Below are 22,765 nucleotides of genomic sequence, written 5' to 3'. Positions count from 1 at the left end.
ATTTAACCCCTCTGATTTTAAATTGTGGGGATTATCTGCTTGTGTTACTTCTACTAATAAATAAAATTGAAACATTACAAAAATGAGATGGAAAAGGCACTTACAGGCTTGGAAGAATGGAGGATTTCAGGGGTAATTTTGTAGAGATCTTCATCAACAGGCAATCTTTTATGAGGAACGACATCGTTTCCATGCTGCTTACTGCAATCATTAATATTGTTAGGCACATGGTGGTGGGGATGTCGATGATGATATTGATAGTGGAGTTTCCTTGGCGGGTCAGTCACGCCACCAACTCTCCCTGCCTTCTTTTCCTCCGTAACGAGCGGTCCTCCTCCGCCGCTGCCTTCTCTCTTTTCTCTCACTCTACTTACCTGCTAATTAAATATTATACCAAACCCCATTCATTCTCTTATCTCAAATTCAGCAAGATTCTTAGAAGAAGAAGAAGAGCTAGCTAACCTTTCTAACTGGAACATGATCACGAGGATGTTTGGTTTTCAAATCATCAGTAAGATAAGGTTTGGGTTTTGCTGTTGAAGAGCTGAAACGAATCAAACCAGCTTCTCGAGCAGATTCAAAGTACTGAGTTATGGGCAGTTCATTTGCATGATCCCAGTCTCCAAATGCTGGAATCTGCCCACTTCTCTTGCAATTATAATCCTAGTTAAACAGACAAAACAAGAAAAATCCCACCTTAGATTTAGCTTTAAAGAAGAGATTCAAACAAGAAGAGAAACACAACTTACATCCATGGAGGTCGGCTGTTATTTTGAATCTAAAATAAAAATAAGAGCAAATTGCAAAGGTGTTAGGTGACTTTAAAGGGTTGTGTTTAAAGAAGTGAGATGAAAAAGCTGAAAAGAAGATATAGGGATTCTCAAGGAAGTTAAAAGAAGATACAGATTCTAGTTTCAGAAATTACACTGAAGAAGAGAATGAATTATTTACAGAAAAAAGGATAAGAGTTCAGTTCTTGTCTCTCATGGAAGCACAGTTCTATATATATTAAATAATAAATTGGAAGGATTAAAAGAGGGTTGAAAAGGAATGACAAATAGGGGCAAAAGTCAATGTTTAGGGCCTTGGTTTGTCAACTTTGTCTCATTATAATATATGATATGCAACTTAAACTTTTTCTCAAATCCTAATCCATGATTTCTTTTTCTTTTTCTTTTTTTCAAAAAAAATTGAGGTAGAAGTGCTATTTTCTCTAAATTTGTCTTGAAATATTTACTAAAATAATCATTTTAAATTTTATAATTATTTTATATTTAATTAATAATTTTAATTTTATATGATTTATTATATAAATTAATGTAAATTTTGTGCAAAATAAAAAATATATATTTAGTAAAATTAGATTTGGAGTCAATCTAGATATCATATGATATATATACATATATAAAATATAAAAAAGTACATGCCTTGTTTTTTCGTCAAGTGGCGTTTTCTCTATTTTTTCTTTTTAATTATTCATTAAAATTTAATTTTATAATAAAATCATATTATAGATATATCATCAAATTTTTAAATAAAAATCTTATCAAAATAAAAATAATATCTATTTATTAAGATTAACAAACATAAATGTAATATTATAGATAATTCTTATAGGTTATATCATCGATTAAGATAAGTAAATTATTTTTTATAATAATTTTGATGATTTAATCTAATGGTGGTTTATTAAAAATTAAAAAATTTAATTGATGATATATTATAAAAATATATAAAATAATATATTATAGTATATTATTTATGATAATATATTAATTCATGCACGAGTTTAATATTTTTGAATTAATATTATAATAAAGATAAATAAAAATATTATGTAATATATTTTTGTTCTATGGTGATTTAATATGTGATAAATAATTTCGTCAATTAATCACCACAGATCATATATTATTTCTTATTAGATAAAATATATTTATTTATGATAAATACATAGATTTTATGAATTATATTACTTGATAAAAATATATTAAAATAATCAATATTGTAATAAATATATTTATGATCAATAATGTAAAATGTATTAATTAAAATAAATAATTAAAAAATATATTAAAAAATTTAATTATCTATAATAATTTATACACATAAAGGTTATTATATATTTTTTGATTTAATATATTTATATTATAATATATTATTTATGATAATATTTTAATTCAAAAGCATATTCAACAATTGTCTAATTATTATATTATTACCGTTAAAAAATTTAAATCATAAAAGTAATTAAAATACGAAAAATATAATTCTAGTTTTTATAACTATCGTTAATTGAATTTGTGAAGATAATTATCATTAAAACATTCATTTTATAGAAATAAAATTAAAATATGAAAATATAAAATTTAAATTTATTAGATAAATAAATTTATAACCTATATTTACAATAATTTTAATTTATTTAGATTTCTTTATAAATTAAATTTAGACAAATAAAAATGATATTATAAGAAAATTTGAATGGATGAGAAATATTATTTAGAGTATCAAGGGCAAAGTTTTATAAATATGTACTCTATATTACTAAAAATGGTAAACAAAATCATCATCTGTATTTCTAAATATAATATTTTTATATAATTTCTATAGTTTTTCATTTACATTTCAAAAGAAATTTAAATGTGATCCTGAACATCTGAGAAATAATAATAATTTTAATAAATTTATGATAATAATAAATAATAAATTATAATTTTAAAAATAAAAATTTAAATACTAAATTCTAATTTTAAGAGATAATAGTAATTTAAATAGATTTATAATTTTTAAAACTTAGAGGATAATGTTAAGAAAATCAATATTTTTATTATAAAAATAAAACAATCATGAAAATCTAAGCCAATCTCTCTCTCTCTATAACCTAAATTTTTGCATTTTGTTTTAACATTAAACCTAAAAATGTTAATTTTTGTTCCGAAAGGTATGTAATTTTTTTTACTTAAAGAAAGATCAATTTTCTTATTTTTAAAATATTTTATTAGTTTTTTTCTTTCAGAAATTTACTTTTTTTTACAAAATTATGCATCTTTCTTCAATTTTTTCAATTGCATTGATTAAATCTCCCAAATAATTTATTGCTTCACAATAATTTATTTAGGGTTTTTTATTCAAGTAATATAAAATAATAAAATAAACACTTAGATAGGATAAGTGCCCTAATATTTACCAATTTAGGCAAATTGAATAGTGTAAAACCAGTACCGCCTAACCAACCTGTGACACCTCGCTCTCTTGCCACCGATGACATCACATTTTAAAAAAATATTTTTTTTAGGTGCCGCCGTATTTTAGACCAAAAAATAGACATTTTTTTGTACATGTATAATGAAAAAAATAGTTTTTATTGGTGCCGCCAATGTATCAGGCGACACCCGATTATCTTATTATAATTTTTTTAAAGCTGGTATATTAAATTTTGAGTATTGGAACCCAAACTCATGACCGATGGGTCACATCGGTGACAGGCTGTCAAGCTGGTGCAGCTTGACACGGGTCCAAGTTTCAATACTCGAAATTTAATATACCAGCTTTTTTTTCAACTTTAATTAAAAAATGAATATTATTATATTATTTTTATTATTATAAAAGGGGGTTGGTTTGATCCCCAAGCCCCCACAATCAAGAGCTGCTAAAGGTCCCCTCACCCCGAAAATCAAAAGGAAGGTATGTGTTTTATTTTATTTTTTAGTATAATTAGTTATATTAGTAGTAGTTTAATATTAAGGCATGTTATTTTATTAAAAAAAGGTTAATACTAATTATTCCCCCATCAGATCATTCACCACACGAAAGAAAAAAAATCAGATCGAAGTGAAGGTACCCCACCCAAAATCAAGAAGAAAAGGTTAGCTAATTGGTATTAAGGTTATTTTTTAGTAGTATAATTAGTTTTTATGTAGTAGTGGTTTATTTGTGTTAAAAGTTTCTTTTATTTAGTATTAAGGTATGCTAATTATGAAAATTATTATAATTGTGTATGTTTACTATGTATTGTTCATTTATTAAGATATTTGGTTGTATTTTTGCAGTTTCAGAAAAAAAATGGAGAATCAATTTTTTGCAACCATTCATTTCGATTGTGTTATTTTAGAAACAACCAACTTTTTGAAACTTGCCAGAAAATAGGAATGGGATTCAATATGAATGTGTCCGTCGTTGATATGAAATAGAAGGTTAGTGAAAAAATTTCTCGGTGTTGTGGAAGGAGGATGACGAAACTATTCTACAAATTTCCAATTTCGTCAAATCCTATCAAATTTATTCAAATGGAACTTTTAGATGATGATGACGTCGAGACAATGGTCGCATTGTATTACCCGCTCGGGAGGCTGAACACTAAACCCATTCAATTATTTGCTGAGTTAGTAGATGAGGATCCCGTCGAAAATGTAACTCTGTTAAATCAATAATATGGAGTTAAAGACCTACGTATAGAGGTTCCTAGAGTGTCTGTCGATAGAAGATCGTCTATGTGCGATTTTGGCTTTGATCTCAACGTTGGATGTTTAGATCAGTACGATGGTAGGTTACATATACATTTAGTCATTATTGAAACCGATGCGCTTGGGAAAGAGGAATCCAATAATAATGGTTGTTCTGATCATGAATGTGAAGATTTTAGTGACCCCAATTTAGACAATGTCGCACATGATATCAACGACGAAGGATTGAATGATGGAAATGATCATACTCTTTTGGTCGAAAACCTGAGTCGTGGCATCATCATACGCAATGATCCCGGGGCCCATATGTCGATCGTTGATCCCAATACGACACATGCTTCCGAGTTTCCCGAGTATCTAGGCATAATACATGTTCCTTGATGTTAGTAGATCCTGAATCGGGAGAGTTGTTCATGGGTCAAAGATTCACGAGAAAAAAACGAGTGTGTCGATACTGTCAAGCGTTATAGTATGAAGGTGGCTGACTCTAAACCGACGATCTATGTTGGTGAGTGTTGGAAGTTGATAGAAGGGTACAAGTGGCGGGTACAAGCTACATTTATTTAGAAGTCTCAGCAATGGGAGATACGGAAATATTTTGGGCCTCATACATGCACTTTTGCACTTATGATGTAAGACCACCGCAAGCTTGATTCAAAAACCATCTGCAACTTCATATTGGCAATGGTTAAGACATGCCCACCATTCTTGTGTTCGTGATAATTGTCAAAATGTAAGAATGGTTCTAGTACCAAGTTTCATACCAAAAGGTATGGTTGGCTAAACAAATGGCCATGGATCAATTGTATAGAGATTGGGATGCATCGTACAACGAACTCCAAGGGTGGATAGCCACAATGCAAGGGTACATTCCAGAGACTATCGTTGAGTTGCAGACATTGCCTTATTACGACAGGGACAACCAACTACATCCGGAGAAAATAACTTTTCACCGAATGTTTTAGACATTTGGTCCATGCATTTGGGCCTTTCCTTACAGTAAGTCACTTGTCTAGCTAGATGAGACCTGACTATACGGGAAATATATGTAGACCCTCCCCATTGCGATTGCACTAGATGAGAATCGAAACTTGTTACTGATAGCGTTTGCCATTGTTAAGGGAGAGAACATAGAGTTGTGGGAATTTTTCCTAGAGAACTTGCGGAGGTATGTTGTCACTCAAGACAACGTTTGCATCATTTTTAATAGATTAAAGGGGCTAACCGTAATTAGGCGTTTGGGTGTTCTGTGGAGACCGTCTATTGCATCAGGAACATTGCGACGAACTTCTACAAGGAATTCAAAAATGTGGATTAACCCAAACAAGTTGTGAAGATCGGAAATTATCTGTCTCATTTTTTTCGTATGTTTAGAGTTTGTGAAATGACACGTAACATGTTGTAACGGTTCAGGGTACGAGTTAGAACCACATCGATTTAGACGGAGGCTGGTTGACCTCCAAGCCAATATGCAAGTTCAAACAAATACTACATTACAATAATGGTTTGGGAGTATGGAGCCTTGGTAATGGTCTCAAAGTTTCGATGACGGTTCGTGATATGGTCATATGACCACCAACTGGTAGAGGCCGTTCAAGCGGTGTTGAAGCATACATGACATCTCTTAATTGCACCTGTATTCTCAGTTACTTTCTATCGGATGACCACACTGATGCTGAGAATGAGGCTCAAATACGTAAATCAGATGAAAGCGGGGTCCGTGCATGTCGAGACAGTTACAAAGGTAATGGCAGTCAACAACTGAAGAGCAAGGACCATGAACGTTCAATTATATTCTTGAAATTTTAAAACTTTCCTGGTGACAGAGATCGTCGGTTGTCAATCGAGTATCTAGCCTAGGTCATACGGAGTTGATCTCCTAAATAGGCGATGCAACTGTGAGAAATTTCAGACACTTCATTACCTGCGTGTGCACGCCGTTGCAACATACGCTGATGCCTCCATCAATGTTGAACAATATATCGATGAGGTATACACACTGGAACCCACGTTACATATTTGGGGAAATGAGTTCCCAACAATGCGGGATGTGTCAACGTGAGAAGTTCTTTCACCGACTTTTGAGTTGGTCCCAAACTGTAGTCTCCTTAAGAAGCCTAGAGGTTGTCTACATGTCACTCGGATAAGAAATGACATGGACATAAAGGAGAGGGTAGACACTAAATATTTTGGCGTGTACAAATCAATAAGTCATAATTAAAGCAAATGCCCACATAGAAACTACCACCCGGGAGAGTCATCTCGGTCGACTAGAATATGAATTATGTATCCCATTTTTTATTGAATTTCCATTATTGTTTTAACTTCAATTATTTACATATATTTGCATTATGTATCTCATTTTGTATTGAATTTCCATTCTTGTATTAACTTCAATTATTTATATATATTTGCGTAAACTTGATTGTCACGTATATTTGCATGAACATGTAACATATTTGAATGGACTTGATAGGCACGTATATTTGCATAAACTTGTATCAAACATTTCATTAACATGAGACAAATTTTAGCTTGAAATAAAATTACTAGCTTGAAATAAACTAAACATTACAATAATCCGAATTATTTGAATTAAAACCATCAAAATTTATGGTTTAATAGAGTTTTCTGTAAGGTGTATCGTTGTGGTGGCCTTCTTTTGCGTTGTGGGTGCTCCTGATGGTTAATGTCCATCTCACTTAAACTAACATTATCATCACCCATAGGTAATCTCTGAGGTGTACTGAGCAAACTCGAAAAATTGTGTGTCACAAACGTTTGCTTGGGAGGGGAGTAGTACTGGGGTGGCAATGGGTTAAATATGTCAAACATCATTGGTGAGCTCAGTTTCTGATAGGAATTGCAACTGCCCATCTCCGGGTGTATTGAGCAACATGAGTCCTCTGGGGCAAAACTGTAACCCTCCATATCTGGATGATAGGAACTACCGGTCGAGTGTGCGTATAATAATAAAGGTGTCGGCTCGGGTTCAGGCTCCAGTGTTTGGGGAGGAGACAACTGACGAGGATGGCTTTGTAGGGGACCTTATCATTCTATTTGTGGAGGGACTACCATCAATTAGCCACCATATAAGTAGGGTAACCCATTTCGCATGTACAACTGCTGGTAGTCCCTCGAGGGAGTGAAATTAGGAAAACATGATTCCAAATGAGGCATTCTCTCCAACCGGGAGTTCCACAACACAATATATAGTTGATGCTCTAATGCCCAATTCTTTGCATGTTTCCCCTTCTTGTCAATTCCGTGGACATCTTTGCCCAATTGTATAAGAACATTCGGAATATATTGACGGTACCCAAATTGATGAAGCACTAGATCCTTGGCGTACCACTCCACCATTTGAAAATTTATCATGGGTGCATTAACACACCACACGAGTGCATGGGCTCTAACTAATGAATGAATGACGGAAGAAACGTCTGACACGATATATGACATCCACACGAACTGCACAATTAAACACATGATTAAAATACTAATTACAATGTAATTTAACAAATAAACTAATTACATGACATTAATATAATTTAATTTTTTGGAAAAAAATTACCTCATCCCCGACATATGCCTCGATCATCTGTTATTATACAATGAGTGTTTCTGACTTCCTAATATTTGGACAAGTATACCATTTAAAATATAAACCAGACTCGTTAGAACATATTTTCATGAAAAAAATATTGATCCAAGTTTAAATTTTTTTTACCTATTCACAAGTGGGAACACATGTACTTGGTGACCTTCTAATGCTAGAAATGGCATCCTGTATAGCGCTCAAGATTGTAGCAGTATAAGACAGCCACCTATATCTTGTGTTTTGTGCTTTTTCTACCGACAAAGCTCACGATATAACGTCGCTAGTACTGCCAAACCCCGGCTGTAGGAATGGGCACCTTGCAAATCAGTTAGTAGGGGCAGGTATATCAAGTGGACTCTATTATTATTGGAATCCGGCATAAGTATCCTCTATAAGCTGTTGTATATAGGCCTGGGGAGTCTGTATCTTCTCCCTCTCAATCACACAATTCAATAAAGTTTCAAAATTTGCCTTTAGCCACGAAAATTTTAAACCCGCAAATTTATCGGTACCATCACCGGGAGAGCATCCAAGCAAGTCATAGCAGAGCACTGTAGGATCTGTTATGAGGCTTGAACCTATAACAGTCTGTTTTTCAGTTGTGCCGAAAATAATGGTTTCGGAACCACAATTTCGACGTGCCAGTCCGTAAATATAATATTAATATTTACGAGATTATTAGTGTTATATTAATTTTTGGTTAAAAAAATTTAATGTTTAGGTAGTTAATTAATTAAAAAAGACCAAATTTTAAAAACTAAAAAAATTAATTTCTATTAGTTATAGAGTTAAGTGGCAATGGAAATATAAATGGAGAGATTCAAGTGGAAATTATACCATATGGTTGATTAGTAGGATGATTCGTGCATGTTATAATTGAAATATTAAGTTAATATTAAGGTTAAAAAGGTAATTTGGTTGATAATGAAATAAAACAAAAGATGATAAAATATCATCATCTTCTTTAGTACACCCACTGAAAATTCAAGCCAAGAAACTCCATTAAAGGAGCTTTAAATTCGTCAAAACAAAAGCTAGTGCATGTAAGTGTTTTCTTGACTTATTTTTCATGAATTTTATATTTTTTTGATTGTTGTCTTGAGGTCTAGCTAAATTTACCATTGATGATTTTGAATGTTTTTGATGTTAATTGGTTTTGTTGGAAGCTTGGTTGTTAAATATAATTATATTGTAAAATAATTTTAGTAGTTTTGAGTTTAAGGATTAAATAGATTAAATGTGAAATTGGAAGGAGTTTATTGAAAAATTTATGAATTTAGGACCTATTTATGTAGGGTAATTATTCGGAAAAATTCGGTATATGAAGTAATTAAGAAAATTTCTTGTTTCGATTTTAGGGACTAAATCGAATAATGTGTAAAAGTTTGGGGTAGATGTGAAAAGTTGTAAATAGGGATAAATTTATATTAAATTGAATATTATATGAAATTGAAATTAATAATTGAAATAAACTATTTTATATATCAATAGCAAGTTGATAACCGAGGAAAAGAGAAAGTTGCTAAGTAGTCCCTGAACTTTTACAAACTCTGCAGTTTAGCCCTAGTAAGTTCGTTCAGTTTAGTTTAGTATATTTTGAAATGTATTGAATTAGAAATTAGTTGCTTAATGTTTAATTAATTGTTCGATGTTAATTAGAGTCAATTGAAGTAGTAAATTACTTAGAACATTGTTTAGTGATATTATCTTATGAGCCAGATGAACGTAGGATAGAGTACAATTGTCATGCCAATAGATTATAGTGCGCGTTGTACATAATTTACTTGTGACGAGGCAATGGTTCCTGATTTGTGTTTATACACTGAGTATACTGAGGTTCAACATTTGTTGCAAACTATCATGTTATATTACAGTGATTTTGGCGTGTTACCGGGGGTGGATGTAAAGAGCTTGCCATTTGGTGCCTAGGCGTGTTTTTGGAGGGATGTTAGCCTACGGGCTAGGCACTTGGTGCCAAGGCATCTTTTCGATTGGATTGACTTGTTTGAGCTTTTGGCGTGTTTCAGATGGATAACTGTGTATTCATATCTGTATATTGTTTATCAAGCAATACCTCTAGTGTTAAAAGACTTGTTATTAAATTGTTTGAAAGTTGATCATGAACTTTGTGATAGCATTGTGGCTTAATATTGAATGATCTCGTATGATTGTATTAAAAATGTAACTTGTATATGATTGTATGTATATACTCACCTGTTAATGATTATGGTTGACAGGAAACACTGCTTAGTACTCTTGTTATTATAAATGCTATGTTTAATTCGGTAAGCTTTATCATTTTAACCATTAAAATTACTAAGCTCTATCAAGCTTTCTCGTGTATCTTCTCTTATTTATTTTGTAGATTACGTTTTTGTGGAATCAGGTGATCAAATGAACTCAAAGAATCATACTATTCAGATATCTTTTTGGTGGTTTTTAATATGTTTATATTTGGGTTATATGGCACGAAATAGATGTGTTTTGTATTTATGTCGAATACATATTTCTGTGTTACATATTTGGTTGATGTAAAGTTGTTTAAACTTGGTTTTAGGGTTATTTATGTATGTGCCTTTTGTGTTTGGAATGAAGTGTGCATTTAACATTAGTGTTTGGTTAGTTGATATAAATCATTTTGAAATGTTTGAATTGTGGTAGGATTGAATATGAATAGATAGAGTAAAATGGTAAGTTGGTATGTGTTTTTAGGTATGAACTCATAAGGTAGAATGTAACTTATTTGATATGATTTGTGGATAAGTTTGTTAATTGAATTGTGGTGTCAATGAAGGCACATTGGTTAGGCACTTAGGTTGGTTGATTTTGGCATGTTTCGACCTTGTTTAAGTTTGTTTTTAATAGGTTTGATTGATGGTAAATGAGTTGCTTGATGTTCAAGTAAGCACGTTTTTGTAAGCTTGCATTTGAAGGAAAAATTAGGGGGACACAATCTGGGACACGAGTTGTCACAGGGCCGTGTGCTGCACATGGTCTCTTTACATGACCATGTATTTCAATTCAATATGTTACACGATCTGGGACACGGCTTGTGACACGATCGTGTGACCCAAAATCAATTTGAACACGGTCTAGCACACGACCTGCGACACGGCTGTGTGAGGGTATTTAGATAGTTACAGTGCCTGGCACACGACCTGCGGCACGGTCGTGTGGCCCTATTTTGAATACCCACACAGGTGGACAAACGGGCTGGGACACATCCGTGTGTTCTATACTTTGAATGCTCACAGGGTTTGGACTATGTTACACAGCCGTGTGATCGCTGTTTTAAAAAATTGTTAATTTTTCCAAACTTTCTGATTTGTTTCAAAATGATTCCCGAACGTTCGCAAACTATTTTTAAGGCCTCATAGGCTCGGTTTAAAGCCTATAAATGTATTTCTACCTTAATTAAAATGAGTTATTGAATGTTATTATATAATTTGCACAATTATTTCTATTTGCAATTAAAAGTTTTGAATTGTAGGTAATACTCCGTAACCCTGATTTGGCGACGGAGACAGGTTAGGGGTGTTAAAGAACTAGTTACTGCATCATTGTCTACGGGGAGCCCTAATTGTTGCGACATCCTCCAGCGTGATGGTGCATTTACCACACTAGAAATGAAAGGTGTGCGTCTATGGGTGCCATCGATATTAAGTCACCCCTCAACTCAAACACACATATTGATGTCGTTGATCCAAATCCCGCAGCATCTAGGTAGGGCATAATCCGTTCATCCGGTTGGTAGCTCGGACCATGGCCATGTGGCCTCAACATGCGGTACGCATCCTAATCATATTAAATTTTAAATTTGGTTAAGATCTCACAATTAAATAAAAATATTACGTGCAACTATTATGAAAATTACGTGCACCGATAAATGGGTCGTCCTTGCTGTGTGATCTTCTGCAGTAATTAAAGAACCCATATTGATATATGTATAAAAAATAAAAAATAATAAAAATTATATTTTTCGAAGCCCATTTTCGTAATCAACAAAAATCTAATTACTCAGACAAACATATAATGTTCACTTTTATATCTTAAAATGTACAAATTATTATTAAAAAAACATACAATAGTCAAACCAATCTTAATATAACTTTCAACACAAATCTATCTTAATAAAAAATTTAACAATTCTAATCATTCCACTAAAATAAACATGCACTACCAAAGCTATCTTAATAAACATACACTTCAAAATAAAATAAACATACGTGCAAAATAATATAAACATACTCACACTACAAAATTGGCATACACAGTTCTAATTCTTTTAAAAATATAATATTACAAATATATTAACTAACACAATTCAAATTATTTTTAACATCTAAGTGTTTGTAATATAAAAATATCAAATATGCAAAAAAAAATACTAACATTTTAACACAAATACAATGCCTTAATACTAACATTAATAAACTACTACTAATATATAACTAATTATTACTAAAACAAAGTTACAACATACCTTCTTTTATCTTTTCATTTTCGATGGGGTTGGGGGACCTTCAGCAACAATCTATTTTTTTTTCCTTTGAATTGAGAAATTTGTGACTAAACCAATCCCCTTCTATAATAATCATGAAACCAATAAAATAATAAAAATATTTTTTTAAAGCTGAAAGTAAAAAAAAAAGAATATATTCGGGTATTGGAATTGGGACCCATGATCGACGGGTGACATCGGTGGCAGGCCATCAGGCCAATGTCTCCAGGTAAAGTCACCCGTCAAGCATGGGTCTGGGTTCCAATACCCAAAATTTAGTATACCAGCCTTTTTTTCCCAACTTTAAAAAAATATTATAATAACATAATCGAGTGCCGCTTGACACATCAATGGCACCAATAAATTTTTTTTTCTCTCATTATACATTTACAAAAAAATGGTGTATTTTTGGGTTTGAAATACTGGTGCTACCGATTGCTCAAGTGACACCTAAAAAAATATTATTTTTTAAATGTGATGTCATTGGTGGTAGGGGAGAGAGATGTTGCCAATTGGTCAGGCAGCACCGGTTTTACACTATTCAGATTGCCTAGATTGATAAATATTAGGCCCTTATCCTATTTCAATATATATTTTATTTTTATATTATTTGGGTAAAAGACCCTTTTTTAATTTTTAATAAATATTTGTAACCAATAATATTTACGTAGAAATTTTGAATAAGTATTTGTAACCAATACCATCTGATGTTTGGTTTAGAGTCACATGTAAATAGAGTAGTGTTCAATAACTTTTATATTTCCATAATATATATATTTGCTACATTTCTAACTATTGCGTCCTTATTTACTTTTCTTTTTTTTATCATTAGCAGGTCACAGTCAACAACAAACCAAACAATGCATAACTCTACTTGGTCTTTATTCAATTTTAAGGTATTTCTTACTTATTGTATATTTCTATTTTTTATAGTCTTATTTTTTTGTAACTTCTCCAATTCGGTCTAGACGTTAGGCTCGAATTCGAAAGATTACATTGGCCAAGGAGATGACCTAGCAAGCTATCAGAGTTTATAAAACAGCCATTTTAAAACATTTGTTTATATTAAAAGAAAACTTAGCATATTTTCAAAAAAAAAAAACTCAAGATATAACAAAAATCAATTAAGTAAAACATTTTCCTTATAACAGTGACTATTTTTGAAAACTTAGTTAACTTCCAATTTTTTTATTCCTCAAAATTTATTTATAATCTAGCAGTGAATAAGTGATATTCAACTTAGTTTTAATTAAGTAACATCGAATTATTTTATGCATAACAAATTCTAAATCCATGATTCAATATCCTAAATTAAAATTAAATATCATGCATGCTAATAAATCATAAACTTAAGTCCCATGTCATAGTTCAAATAAAACAGTACAGTACCAAATAGTAGAAAATATAATATAAAGAAAAATACTTTTTAATAAGATAAATTATCTGAGTCGAGCACTTCGTATACTGAGTTCGTGTCCTAGCCTGATGGGTTATCTGCAAATATGGAAAATAGGGGGTGAGCATAAGAAACTCAGTGTGCGTTCAATCACAAGAAAATCAGTGTGCGTCCAATCACAAGAAAATCAGTGTGAAACAGTAAGCATAACATGCAAGATACAATTCTTAGCATAAACACATTAGTATAGCAAGTCACAATTTTTATAGTATCGGTTTATCAGAATAGCACATCACTATAATATTTTAGAATTGGCAGTTTTGTATGCACATTCTTATGAATGGAATTGCAATTTCAGTTTGTCAAAAAAGGTCCTACCCCACCGCTACACGTCACACTATGAGTTCTCCAGAACTCATCCAACCTTATAACTCTGGGTTGTGGATAAACCACCGCTAATTTGCAAATAAACTGCCACTTGTTGTGGATACACAACATAATTGCAGATAAAAGCTACCACTGGGTTTGTAAAAAATTATGGATAAATCATCAGTATTTTTAGATAGAAACATTTGTAGATAAACTATCACTTGGTTTGTGATCGAACCATATATTTGCAGATAAACTTCCACTTATTGTGGATGCATAATATATTTGCAAATAAGAACTGTCACTTGGTTCATGAATGAACCATACTGTTTGCAGATTATTAAACTGCCTGTATTTCCTCTGTACAGTCGTCCTACCCCATGTAATGATAAACTAAAGAGTCTAACTGACTTCTTGAAAACAAATCAGGAAATATCATGGCAAGAATAGTAAATGATGGATGTCCTAACCGCCTATGCCACTAAATTATCTCTCGGTTGACATCTTTATTGTCTCCAAATAAGGCTTAAGACATATTAGACGATTGATCCAGATGATATAAGCCATCACACAATCTACCACTGCTAATAGTCTTCCCTGTCTGAAGGTCCTGAGAGACACAGTGATCAGGAAAGAATTCAAGTTTACAATTTAAGGTGTTAGTGATAGTACTAACAAATAAAGGGTTAACCGAGAATTTAGGGACATAAAGGATAAAGGATAAAAAGATACTGGGAGTACAAATAATAGAACTTGTTCTAGAGATGGAGGTAAATGAGCCATTGGCTATTCGTACACTATCTTTAGATGGACAAGTAGTATAGTTAAATAAGCTATTGTTTGACCGTATCATATGTCTATTCGCACTAGAATCAATAAAACAAAAATTAGAAACAGATAGAGCATTTAAAATAGTACCCGATGTCACATGATTAGACTTAGCAATCGAGGTAAGAGCCCATTTGAGACAAGTGGCATCAGAGATGTTGAATCTTGTCCGAAGTAAAACTCCAAGCAGAAGTGGACTTGTCCTTTATTATCACAGAGGCTGACAAATTTGCCTAAGATCGAGAATTACCCCCTCATTTTCCACCACGGCCTTGAGTGAGGCGACCATGCAACTTCCAACACAAATCTTTAGTGTGCTTGGGTTTACCACAGTAGTCACACGTCAAGTGATCCTTGTCAGACTTACCACCCGATGGACCAACCTGGATAGCAATAAGGCTAGCGTTCTCTAGAAGTGGATTATAGAGCATAACAACACAATGACTCTCTTCCTATTGTACGTAGGAGTATGCCACATAGAGAGCAGGGAACGGAGTCTTTCCAAGAACTTGAACCTGAATCTGATCATACTCAGTATTCAACCCAGCCAAGAAATAAAAAAATACACTCCTTTTCGACCATTTTCTGAATTTTTTTGGCATCATTGGTACAATTCGCTTGAAAATCTTAATAATAATCAAGTTCCTACCACAACCCACTTAATTCAGCAAAATATTGAGAAATCGTTAACTCCCCCTATTTTATACCATGAGCCTTATTATGAATCTAAAAATTTTGCACATCATTCCCAACATGAGAGTAGGTGAGAGCAGTAGCATTCCAAATCTTTTTCGTAGTATCAAGCATGAAAGAAGTTTTGGAAATATGGGGTTGCATAGAGTTGATAAGTTATGTCATAACAAGACAATTCGCTAAATCCCACTAACTAAAAGTTGAATCTGTGAGTTCAGGTTTTGATGTTTTATTGATGATGTGTCCTTGCAAGCCACGAGCCTTGATAAAAACAATAAGCAAGACCTTGATTAAGCAAGGTAATCATGTCCACCAAGCTTCACAGGACTAGTTTCCAATGAGGGATTATCGGTTGCAATCACGAGCTTTTCATCCTTAGACATAATGCTAAAATTGAACATATCGTGATAGAGGTTACACGACTGTTTGGCAAATACAAGGCTATACAGGGACTAAACTGAGCATATCGTAATTTTTGGGCAAAACTGTAAATAGAGGTTACACGACTTTGTGGCAAATGTAAAAATTAACTTACAGGGGAGACACGGTCATGTGGCAAGCCGTGCGAAAGGTTCTAGGCTGTGTGATTCATGAACTAGCTAGGGTTTCCGAGGCACACAGTCGTGTAGGGGGTCATGTGGTCCACATGTCTGTGTGAGAGACCATGTGGCCCTAATCTTACAAACGATCACTACTGATTCGCTTGGGAAAAGACACACACCTTTAACCGAGAGTTCAATCAGTGTTCCTCACGTCCGATTTTGATCCATTCCACCTAAATTTGGTCATTCAAATGACATTTACACGCGAGTTAACGGTTGGTTTCAAGGTTCGACAAGATTAACAAAAGATTGGGCAAGAACCGTAAAAGATTGATTAATCGAACTTAAGATTAAATTCGAATAGAAATATTACGAAAATATGGGTTGTAAACATCGAGAACAATATGTACTTATTGAATCTTGGCAAGAATAGAGATGCTATTGGTGACAAATCTAAACTCAGATAGAAAAAGTTGAATGGGGGATGATTTGATTCGGGAAAGTAGAATAATAAAAAACATTTAAGATGGAAATATGGTGTAAAGAAAATGGAAAGAAAGTAAAAAGAGAATAAATAGAAAGATGGAGAACAAATCCTATCAGGATTTGAAAAGGGACAATATGAAAAGCTAATTAGGAAAAAAAGAGAAACAAATGAAAGAAATCTAATTCTATTGGAATTTTGAGGAAGGGAAAGATATGAATTCTAGTTAGGAAAGAATTGGGTATATTCCTAGGGTTTAAATGTCACATCCAAAAAATCGGGCTAGTAGAATCAGGATTGTAAATTAGGGGGTTAATGAACGAAAATTCGTAACCAAAAATCGTAATTAAGTTAGATCATTAAAATAATTAGGAATTAATTAGATAAAATATTAAAATAAATAGAATTAATAAATTTAGGTTAAGAAATTAAAATTGAGTGTTCCAGAACGAATTTGGTTAAAACGGATTTTTAAAAAAAATCGGGTTTAAAAATAATTGAGAAAATTGTGTTTTATTAAATTAAGGACTGAATTGAAAAACAAGAGAAAATTGACAGTTTTTAAAATGAAATTTTCCTTTAATTTTTTAAAAAGAGTGTTCATCTTTCTTGCTTCTTTAAGAACCCGACGTCCCTTCCCTCCCATTAAGCTTCACATTCAAAATTTCCCAAAATTCAAATATGATATTTTTTTCTCAAAATTAACTCGTCCTTAGTGATTTTATAGCTATCCAAACACCTCAATACCTTCCAATTTTAAAGAAAAATCATTAAATCCTCATCAAATTTGTCATTATCCTTTTAACATTTAGCTTCGGATTAGCTCCACAACTTGTTGTTTTCTTCAAATTGCGATAATTTCTTGACTTATTATGATTTGATTGAGGTTTCTATTTTTATAATTCAGAATTTAATCGAGTGTGTTGAGTGTTTTTAAGATTTAAAGCTTTTTAATAAAATATTGATTCAACAATGGTGAAATCTAAAATAATGAATAAACCTACATTTTTTTTATTTCTAATCAATTTTTAACTAAATAGGTGGGATTTGAACTTAATTGATAGATCAGTATCCAATTTTAACGATTTTTGAGTTTCCCCCTTTTGTCTATTTTCAAAGTTTGTTAGAGAAAACCCTAAACCCTAAACTGAACCAAATGTAAGGCTATACAGGGACTAAACTGAACATATCATAATTTTTTGGGCAAAACTATAAATAGAGGTTACATGACTGTGTGAAAAATGAAAAAATTAACTAACAGGGGAGACACAGTCGTGTGGCAAGCCGTGCGAAAGGTTCTTGGCCGTTTGATTCACGAACTATTTAGGGTTTCTGAGGCACATAATTGTGTGGGGGGCCGTGTGGTCCACATGTTTGTGTGGGAGACCATGTGGCCCTAATCTTACACACGATCACTACTGATTCGCTTGGTAAAAGACACATACCTTTCACTGGGAGTTCGATCTATGTTCCTCACATCCGATTTCGATCCATTCCACCTAAATTTGGTTTTTCAAATGACATTTATACGCGAGTTAATGGTTGGTTTCAAGATTCGACAAGATTAGCAAAATATTTGGCAAGAACCGTAAAATATTGATTAACCAAACTTAAGATTAACGTTAGTTAGAAATATTACGAAAATATGGGATGTAAACATTGGGAACAAGATGTACTTACCGAATCTTGGCAAGAATAAGGATGCAATTGATGGCAAATCTAAACTCAGATAGAAAAAGAATGAATGAGAGATGATTTGATTCGGGAAAGCAAAATAATATAAAACATTTAAGATGGAAATATGGTGTAAAGAAAATGGAAAGAAAGTAAAAAGAGAATAAATAGAAGGATGAAGAACAAATTCTATTAGGATTTCAAAAGGGACAATATGAAAAGCTAATTAGGAAAATAATAGAAATAAATGGTAGAAATCTAATTCTATTGGAATTTTGAGGAAGAGAAAGATATGAATTCTAATTAGGAAAGAATTGGGTAAATTCCTAGGTTTTAAATGTCACATCCCAAAAATCGGGCTAGTAGAATCGGGATTATAAATTAGGGGGTTAGTGAACCGAAAATCATAATTAAGTTAGACCATTAAAATAATTAGGAATTAATTAGATAAAATATTAAAATAAATAGAATTAATAATTTTAGGTTAAGAAATTAAAATTGAGTGTTCGAGAACGAATTTGGTTAAAACAGATTTTAAAAAAATCGAGTTTAAAAATAATTGAGAAAATTGTGTTTTAATTAAATTAAGGACTAAATTGAAAACAAGGAAAATTGACAGTTTTTAAAATGCAATTTTCCTTTAATTTTTTTAAAAAAGTGTTCATCTTTCTTGTTTCTTTAAGCTTCCCTCCTATTAAGCTTCATATTCATAATTTTCCAAAATTCAAATATGATATTTTCTCTCAAAATTAACTCGTCCTTAGTGATTTTCTAGTTATCCAAACACCTCAATAACTTCCAAATTTAAAGAAAAATCATTAAATCCTCATCAAATTCGTCATTATCCTTTTTCATATTCAGCTTCGGATTAGCTCCACAACTTGTTGTTTTCTCCAAATTGAGGTAATTTCTTGATTTATTATGATTTAATTAAGGTTTCTGTTTTTCTAATTCAGAATTTAATCGAGTGTGTTGAGAGTTTTTAAGATTTAAAGCTTTTTAATCAAATATTGATTCAACAATGGCAAAATTTGAAATAATGAATAAACCTACAGTTTTTTTTTATTTCTAATCAAAATTTAACTAAATAGGTGGGATTTGAACTCAATTGATAGATCAGTATCCAATTTTAATGAATTTTAAGTTTCCCCCTTTTGTCTGTTTTCAAAGTTTGTTAAAAAAACCCTAAACTGAACATAATTCAAGGCATATACAGGGGCTAACCTGAACATATCGTAATTTTTTTTGCAAAACTGTAAATAGAGGTTACATGACTGTGTGGAAAATGGAAAAATTAACTTACAGGGGAGACACGGTCGTGTGGCAAGCCGTGCGAAAGGTTTTTAGCCAGGTGATTCACGAAATAGCTAGGTCCACATATCTGTGTGGGAGGCCATGTGGCCCTAATCTTACACACGATCACTACTGATTCTCTTGGAAAAAGACACACACCTTTCACGGAGAGTTCGATCGATGTTCCTCACATCCGATTTCGATCCATTCCACCTAAATTCAGTCCTTCAAACGACATTTACACGCGAGTTTTGGTTTCAAGATTCGACAAGATTAACAAAAGATTTGGCAAGAACTGTAAAAGATTGATTAATCAAACTTAAGATTAATGTCAGATAGAAATATTATGAAAATTTGGGATGTAAACATCGTGAACAAGATGTACTTACCGAATCTTGACAAGAATTGAGATGCTATTGATGGCAAATCTAAACTCAGATAGAAAAAGATTGAATGGGGGGTTATTTTATTCGGGAAAAAATAATAATAATAAAAACATTTAAGATGGAAATATAATGTAAAGAAAATGGAAAGAAAGTAAAAGAGAATAAATAGAAAGATAAACTTTAGATTTTGGTTCAATGAAAGTTGGGAAAATATTCAAATGTTATTTCTTTTTGTATGAGTAATGATAATTGTCAATTTTGGTTCAATGACTTGTGAATTGATAATGTCCAAGTGCATTGATAGTTGAGGGAATTGTACTTTATCATAAGGACAAAAAATATTTTATGGTTTTCTAAAATTCAATCATTCCTAATGATAGTGATAATCCATTGTCTTATTATATAATGAAACCAATTTAATTGTGTGGATATCTTGTAGAGATGATAAGATCGCGTCGGTTGACCAAAAAAGATGGGTCATATTTTATAATAATTATATGAATAATTAATTTTTGATTAAATAAATAATCATATTTTATAATAATTTTATGAATAATTAATTCATTTTAGATTAATTAATTTGAAGTGTGTTGATGCTCAAGTTATATTATTTTCTTAGCTTTTTGTTTGTTGTTGTGCTACTTTTAGTTTGCTTCCTTTGGTGGCACTAAAAGTTAGAAGGCAAGGGAAAAATAGGGATAATACATTTTCAATTTTTTTAAAAGGAAAATGCTCCAAATTATGTATCAGAAATGGCTTGGTTTTCTTATCTCGATCTTGTCTAGAAAAGCCTGCAGTAGCTTTAGATCGACTATGATAATCTCTGGATTTCTTTAAGGTCAACTAAAATGATTTACTGAATGTTCTTTTTTGGGAATCTCTAGCTTCAAAGTCAGATTTTCTCTTCTCTTTCCCAAGCTCTTCAGCTTTGCAAGCTCGTTCAACAAGTATCACAAACTCTTTTATCTCAAGTATGCCAACTAACAGTTTAATGTCTTCATTCAACCCATCTTCAAATCTCTTACACATAATAGCTTCGGTAGTCACACACTCTCGGGCATATCTTCTAAGTCGCAAAAATTCTTGCTCATATTCAGTGACAGTCATACGACCCTGTTTAAGTTCAAGAAATTCTTTACGTTTCTGATCAATGAATCTCTAACTAATATATTTCTTGCGGAACTTTGTCTGAAAGAATTCCCAGGTGACACGTTCTTTCAGTACAATCGACACTAAAGTATTCCACCAATGATAGGTCGAATCACGTAACAAAGATATGACACATTTCAAACATTCCTCGGATGTACATGACAGTTCTTCAAATACACGGATAGTGTTATCAAGCCAAGATTCAGCCCGCTCAGCATCATCATTAATTGTGGCCCTGAACTCTTCAGCCCTATATTTTCTAATTTTATCAACAGGGGGCTTACTTAATCTCATCGGATCAATCATCGGAGGTATCACAAGTATCGAAGACGGATTATTTTGAGGTAGTGGTTGTTGCACAGCCGGATTAGTTTGAATATATTGAATAAACCAATCATTCATCATTTGATAGAAGGCTTGTTTAGCCTTCCCCTCTTGGCTACTCGAGGTAGATCAGGAATCAACTGGCACTGCCCTTTGTATGGGAGCGGGCGCTATACTTTCAACGTCATCAGTTACAGCTCGATGTCAGAAGTCATCACACTATCGAAATATAAAATATGGCATGTATAGCTAGACTCACACGCGCTACGTTAGTCCTAGAACCGACTCAACCGTAGCTCTGATACCAATCAAATGTAACACCCCTAACCCGTATCTATCGCTAAATTAGGGTTACGAATCATTACTGGACAAAACACAACTCAATACAGACGTTTAGTATAATTCAAGAATTTAACATTTATATGCAATTCGCTTGAATATAGGTTTAAATCTACTATTTCCAAATCAAAATATAAGCATTATATATATAAATTGAAATATGTTAAGCTTAGTCAAATTTTATGTAAGTATAATTATAAATTCTACTTTAACCTTTTAAAACAAAACAAAACATTTCGATCCCGTTAAACCATAAGAAAATAAGCCATTTTCGTATGGCTATTAATTATATATATAGTACATCAAAGTATGACTTCCAAAACATTATCTAGCCTATACATGCCATAAGTTAAAATTTAAACATTTCAATATCGAGACAATAGATAGAGTGATGATCTTTCTTGACGATCCCCGAGCCTGCAGCTTTGTTTTTACCTATAAAACAAATGGACGTAAACTAACAAAGTAAGCTTTTATCGCTTAGTAAGTCTTTAGCATATCTATAATACATATAAAAGAATCATATAATTCCTTAAGTAAATTTATTGAGATCACAAATACCAAATATAATTACTATTCAAACATTGCTATCTTAAGTCATTTTATTGATATCTAAAAGAATGTATATTTAATTAATACATATAAACGAACATATGTATATTGATTATATGCATATAACCAAGTTATAAACATACTCATTAATCGCATATCTTGATTGCT

At 32.1% G+C, this 22,765-nt stretch overlaps 1 protein-coding gene across 3 annotated transcripts in view; it reads right to left on the bottom strand.

The window, feature by feature from the left end:
* LOC105784264 (uncharacterized) overlaps window positions 1–1,019 on the bottom strand; it is a 28,670-nt gene extending 27,651 nt beyond the window's left edge. Inside the window, exons 1-3 of one of the 3 annotated variants that reach the window (XM_052626532.1) lie at window positions 750–1,019; window positions 463–663; window positions 105–377 (exon numbers count right to left, since the gene is read on the bottom strand). In XM_052626532.1, the coding sequence (XP_052482492.1) occupies window positions 105–377; window positions 463–663; window positions 750–755 (480 nt within the window). In that variant the 5' untranslated portion in view covers window positions 756–1,019. The remainder of the gene's footprint in view (window positions 1–104; window positions 378–462; window positions 664–749) is intronic. The other 2 variants (XM_012610095.2, XM_012610097.2) reach the window with 2 other exon arrangements.
* Window positions 1,020–22,765: the final 21,746 nt, after the last annotated feature.

This window comes from Gossypium raimondii, chromosome 13, assembly GCF_025698545.1.
Source record: "Gossypium raimondii isolate GPD5lz chromosome 13, ASM2569854v1, whole genome shotgun sequence".
In the NCBI taxonomy this organism is placed as follows: Eukaryota; Viridiplantae; Streptophyta; class Magnoliopsida; order Malvales; family Malvaceae; genus Gossypium; species Gossypium raimondii.
The sequence above is the reverse complement of the archived record's forward strand: the minus strand, read 5'-3'. Positions and strand labels throughout refer to the sequence as shown.